At 39.1% G+C, this 6,000-nt stretch overlaps 1 protein-coding gene across 2 annotated transcripts in view; it reads right to left on the bottom strand.

Annotated features, from left to right (window-relative positions):
* Positions 1-2,653: 2,653 nt before the first annotated feature.
* COLEC10 (collectin subfamily member 10) overlaps positions 2,654-6,000 on the bottom strand; it is a 40,735-nt gene continuing 37,388 nt past the window's right edge. The window contains exons 5-6 of one of the 2 annotated variants that reach the window (XM_080646951.1): positions 5,605-5,700; positions 2,654-3,798 (exon numbers count right to left, since the gene is read on the bottom strand). In XM_080646951.1, coding sequence (XP_080503077.1) covers positions 3,407-3,798; positions 5,605-5,700 — 488 coding nt within the window. In that variant the 3' untranslated portion in view covers positions 2,654-3,406. The remainder of the gene's footprint in view (positions 3,799-5,604; positions 5,701-6,000) is intronic. The other variant, XM_080646952.1, reaches the window with a different exon arrangement.

Genomic DNA, 6,000 nt, shown 5'->3' with positions numbered 1-6,000 from the left:
TGGAGTCCTGCTTTTCTCTCAAATGACTTAATTTTGGTAAATTATCCTTGGGCCTCCATTATCCTCATTGGGAAAATGGAAGTAAAAATGTCTGCCCTTCAAGATAAACAAGCTAATAAAAAAATAGGCAAAGGACTTAGACACTTTTCGAAAGTGGACATGCAGAAGGCCAAGAGACATATGAAAACATGCTCAAAGTCACTAATCATCCAAGAGATGCAAATGAAAACAACAATGAGATACCATCTCACACCTGACAAAATGGCTATCATCAACAAATCGTCAAACGACAAGTATTGGTGAGGATATAGAGAAAAAGGAACCCTGGTGCAACTGCTGGTGGGAATGCAGACTGGTGCAGCCACTGTGGGAAACAGTATGGATTTTCCTCAAAAAAATTAAAAATGGAACTCCCATTTGACCCAGTAATCCCACTTCTAGGAATATATCCCAAGAAATCAGAAACACCAATCAGAAAGGACATATGCACCTCTATGTTCATAGCAGCACAATTTACAATAGCTAAGATTTGGAAACAGCCTACGTGCCATCAGCAGATGAGTGGGTTAAAGAACGGTGGTACACCTACACAATAGAATACTACCCTCCTGTAAAAAAGAAAGAACTCTTACCATTCCCAACAGCATGAATGGACATGGAGAGCATTGTGCTAAGCAAAATAAGCCAGTTGGTGAAAGATAAATATCACATGATCTCACTCATTTGTGGAATATAAAGAACAACATAAACTGATGAACAAAAATAGATCCACAGACATAGAAGCATCAAACAGACCGTCAAACTTCAGAAGGAAGGGAGGGGAGGGGGGCAGTAAGAGATCAACCAAAGGACTTGTATGCATGCATATAAGCATAACCAATGGACACGGACACTAGGGGGGTAAGGGCATGTGCTGGGGTAGCTGGGAAGAGGTCAATGGGGGAAAAAGGAGACATATGTAATACTATATGTAATACTTTAAACAATAAAGAATTAAAATAAAAATGTTTGCTCTTCATACTTAACAAAGTTTATCAAAATCACATGATATCTGATATGTGAAGGTGTTTATTTTGTAAAGCACAAAGCAAGTTTCATAATAGGTCTAATTAAGTCTGTGGTACCTTAAACATTTCCTCTAGGCAACGTGGAAGGATGAATCCTATTCTTTGAAGCTCTGTGATCTTCTCTTGGAAGCATTGGAAGCAAAGATGAGCCATGGAAAAATGTTGTTATTATTATAATAATCATAATAACACTTGTAATACATACAACAAATATTCATACTTTAGGGTCTCAAAACAAATTAGAATATGAATTCCAGTGGAGATCTTAGTCAAGGTTTACTGTCCATTCCCTCTCTCTCTTTTTCCCCCCTTTCTTTTCCTCCAAGTGTTTCTAGAGTCTTGTGCCTCATGCTCTTGACTGGCATTCGACCCAAAGATAATGGTTTTGATATGGTGTTCTCTTTGTAATTTTTATTAAACTGCCTGCCTTCAAAATATCATATGTCACAGTCTCAAAGCCTGAATAAGTAACTAGTTTATTAACTTGATGAGTGGAAAACATTGAAGAAATTCCTGTGATTGAACTGAATGAGGTATCAATAGGAGATCTTGACTTTGATGTCACTGTATCCTAATGACATTGAATATGGTTAGAATCTTTGGAACTTTCCCGAAGAGGTGAGAGATGGAAAGGTCATGATTCTGGCTAGCAGACTGTTTTGTATGGCTTAAAATTTGGGTTAAAAATGGACTATATGCCAACTTTAAAAAAATATAAAGTTAACTTCTAAAATTCCAGATCTCTGATTTCTCTTGAAATATCAGAACATGTAGTGACATTGGGTCCTCCATGGCAAAAATAGCAGCCACCAAGGAGCAGCTGGTTCCTTTAGATGGGCAAGCTGTTTTTAGTGTACCAGGATTTATTTATGTCATCTGTATGGCCCTTGTAGTACTTGAGTTTGTGACCCTTGTTAAATCCACAGAAATAACCTAATTAAATCCTATCTCATAACCAGTTAGTCATGGGTGAAATCATGAACACATGGTTTAAGGTGAACATATGTTGTTGATCTGTTTCTCTAAGTTCATTAACCATGTTTCCAGCATTTTAAGGAGTCTGATCATATGTCACAAACTATAACTGGAGCAACAATATAAAAGGGGATAATATAGAGTTTTGTTGAACTGTTTATTTTTAGATTCCAGAATGAAAGCTGCTTAGAAGTGTGATCTGTAGTTCAAAATAGAACTTCATCAGCTCAGTAAATGTGAGTCCCAGGCATGTTCCAAACTCCATGCCTGACATTCCTGTGATGTCAGAGTACTAGAAAGGGCATCTCTACTCTGGGTTTTTATAACATACAGTTATGGCAGTAAAGGGCCTCCCACAAAATGTTGCCCTGAGTGATACATTAGATGTAGGGAGGAGGGGGATTAGAGACTTGATGTTGGTAGCACCTGGAAGCTTCTAGAGTTTTCTGAAGGCTTCACAAACCCCCTCCATCATTCCCCATGACTAAGGAAGGACAGTTGATATGAATCAACCTAAGACAAGGAAAAATGGAGCCATATTAGTAGCAAGGGGAAATTTAGCAGGAGGATTAGGTTGGGAACAAACCCTCTTCTTTTTTTTTTTTCTTTTTAATTTCTAAAGGTCCCTTTTCCTCAAGTCAGAGAGTTAATCATCTGGGGGTCTGGGATTAAGTTGTAGGCCTAAAGGAAGGGAGCCAGGGCAGCTACCTGATACTCTTCACTGAAAATTATAGGTCAGAAGCACAAAAAGATTCTGTGTGGTTCCATATGGCCTGGAACAGGTCACTGGGCCAGAATTTCCTCATATAGAGGTTGGGGATGAAGTGTTTCTATGCTTGTGTGAACAAGAGGGACTTACAAGTATGAGGATGGCTATGGTGATGACTGAACAAAGAACTAGGGATCTTGGATTCCAAGATGAATAATATATTGGCATTTCTAGAAAACATAAGACCCTCCCACATGTCTGACTTTGGGAATGACAGATTTTCCTAGTCCTCACCAACCAACTGTCCCAATTATCTGCTGGGCCAGGTAGAGAGCGATTAGGGCTCTAGAGAGAGGGGACAGAGCAAATGCCAAGAGAACATTTTATTTGAGGCATAAACAACCACCTCCCACACAACTAACAATTCAAACTCTCTCTTGAGACCCATGTAAGCTGTTGGCTCACTACTATACTATATAAACAAATGTCTAAAACTGTCACCAAAGAACAGTGCGATGGAGATTCCAAACCTCAGTTTAGCATTTCCCACTTGTCCTCAGTCAGAACAAATTTAGCATAACTAGGAAGAAAAGGATAGATAAAAAGAATAGCAATGGTAGTCACAGGGAATAACCAATGTGTAGCATGAGAGAAGTTACTTTTTCTTCTTGACAAACTCACAGACAAAGTACATGGTAAGATGGCACTCTGTGTCATTCCACCTGCCTGAGCTCAGCATTTCCACACAGTCCTCATGACCATAGGGGTCGCTGGGCTCCCCCTCCTTCCAGTTGCTGTAGTTCTGCAGTGGGGTGTTGTCCGTGAACACATACTGTCCCTCCCTCTCAAGGTCATTCACCCCGATGAAGACCCGGAAGAAGCCACTCTTGGCTACATAGTCCGCAATGAGTGTGTTGGCAGCTTCATCCTTGGGCATGGCTAGCATGCCACCCCGGATCCGGCAGTGGGTCAGGGATTCCCTGTAGCTCTTCTCTTCCTGCACGATGTAGTAGAATTTCTCATCCGTTTCCCTAATCCCTGCTATGACTTTGCAGAGAAGAGTGTAATTATTTATCTCAAAAAGAGAAAAGGCAAGCATATAATATTTCTGGGTTTAAATACATTTCTTTAAAAGTCTACAATTATTTTGCAAGGCCCTATGATGACCTTGGCACTGGTTTAATATTTTCTCCACCTTTCTAGTTTTCACATGGAGAAAGAACTCCTACCAGTTGTCCTCCCTGCCATTCCTGTTTAATTTCCCACACGACTTTGAAGCAAAGAGCTATTTTGACACAGACTTGTTACATGAACTGCAAGCCAGCTCATCTCAGACTTTTTCCCATCCTAGTGTATGCCTTTGCCAAACTTACAGTTCCATGAGCATGCCCTTCTCTCTTCCAGTTCCATGCTTTCCATGCCTGGAAATTCTTCTCACTGCTCCTCTACCTGGAAAACTCTACTCATCCTTTCAATCTCAGTGTAAGTGTTTTATCTCAGAGGAGCCTTTCCCTGAGCACACACTGGGAGTCTTAGCCCCTGTTCCCATTTCTTAGTACTCAACACATTCTAGTCTAATTGTTTGTGTGTCTCTTCTACTAAACTGTGAACATCTTGAGAACAATAACCATGTCTTTGCTATTCTGTAGTCTTGGTGCTTCCAACATTGCAAAGGATGATAGAAGCTTATTAAACTGATATGGGAATAATTCAGAAGTTTTTCCACGTTGGGCCAATTCCAGGGCTGTGAACACGTACATCTTTTGAGATTGTTCATACTTCACTCCAGGTACATAAAGTAGACTGAGCTACTGAGTATGCTTCAAGTCAGAATTGGGGATGCAGAATCATTTCGAGCTCAAAGTGTGCTATGTATGTTTTGGGCTTCAGGGTCATCAACATATACTTTTTAGGGTTCATAAATTAAAATTCACAAAGAAATCTGTGACCACTCAAATGTTAAGAACTATTGCTGTATGTTGAACCTCTGAGGTCTGGTTTATTCATGAGTAACCAAGTCATGCCAGAGAATGCATCTTGTGCAGAATTATAATTAGGGTCAATAGTTAATATTGAGCATTTCCTGTGCCTGTAGTATTACAAGATGAGGATGAACACAAGATGGCATCTGTGTGCTTCCAATAATGTAAACAAATATAGCTGGATTGCAATAAGTGAAAGTACAACAAAATGAAACCAATTGTAACACTAATTACAATAGTTCCCGCATTCATACTGTCTCAGAAGAGAACACATAGCCTCACTTTGAAGGTGTAACTGCTAAGGACAAGAGATAGCAAAAATGACTAATATGAAAATTGCAAAATTTAAAGAAACACACGATGTCCCTATTAATTTGTGTGAAACCTATAATCAAATCCCTGCTCCACAGTTCATTAGCTCTGTATCTATGGGCAAGATCATCTTCCTAAGCTTCATCTTAATCATAACACTTATATCACAATTATTAATATTCTAAGTATTCAAGGAAATAGCTATTGTTTTTATTATTACTTCTATTTCTTAGAGATGATCGCTGTTTGAGTCTTGCTGTCCCTTTTTATTCTCAAAGAATGGCTTGCCAAACTCTGACCTTTTCACCATCCCCACTCCCCAGAAAGTAACTTTTTCTACCCATAGTCAATGCAGTATGTACAAATATACGTAGTGGACTTGAAGAAGTGTCCTGGAGTCGGAGTGGATAATTAGTATTTTGAGAGACCTTTAATCTGGTGACACTATCTTAGTAGTCCTTTGCCCAACCCAAGGTATTTCCTGCTAGAAATACTGGAATTGTAATGTTGAAAAAGACTAAACCAATAAATAGCACAAAGCAAAAGAGAATACACTCACCATTCTTGACGAACTTCATAGATGTCTTGAGGCGAGCAACACTAATGTCCAGTTGCCCAACAACTTTCCGGTATCTTCCACAATCGCAGACAGTACCTTTTGAAGGACAAAACTGTGAATTCTTATTGAAACACATGCAGATGAGTTGAAAGGAGCCACCCCTCTTCCCAACATTTACTATCTTTTTCTAGTCTACTATGTTTCTCTGTGAGCAGCTATACTTTTAATCTTTTATTAAAAATAATGTTTCCAAATTACACTGCCTTTAGGAATTCAGAATATATCTTTTAAAGTATAGTGAATGGGTTGAAACACAGTTAGAAACCATCTCCTTAAAAAGGAGAGTAAATATGATGAGCCACTGCACACATGTTGTGGACAATTTGGCATTTTTGT

The sequence above is a fragment of the Plecotus auritus genome, assembly GCF_963455305.1.
Source record: "Plecotus auritus genome assembly, chromosome: 11".
NCBI classification, from domain to species: domain Eukaryota; kingdom Metazoa; phylum Chordata; class Mammalia; order Chiroptera; family Vespertilionidae; genus Plecotus; species Plecotus auritus.
This window is presented reverse-complemented; position numbering and strand designations above follow the sequence as displayed.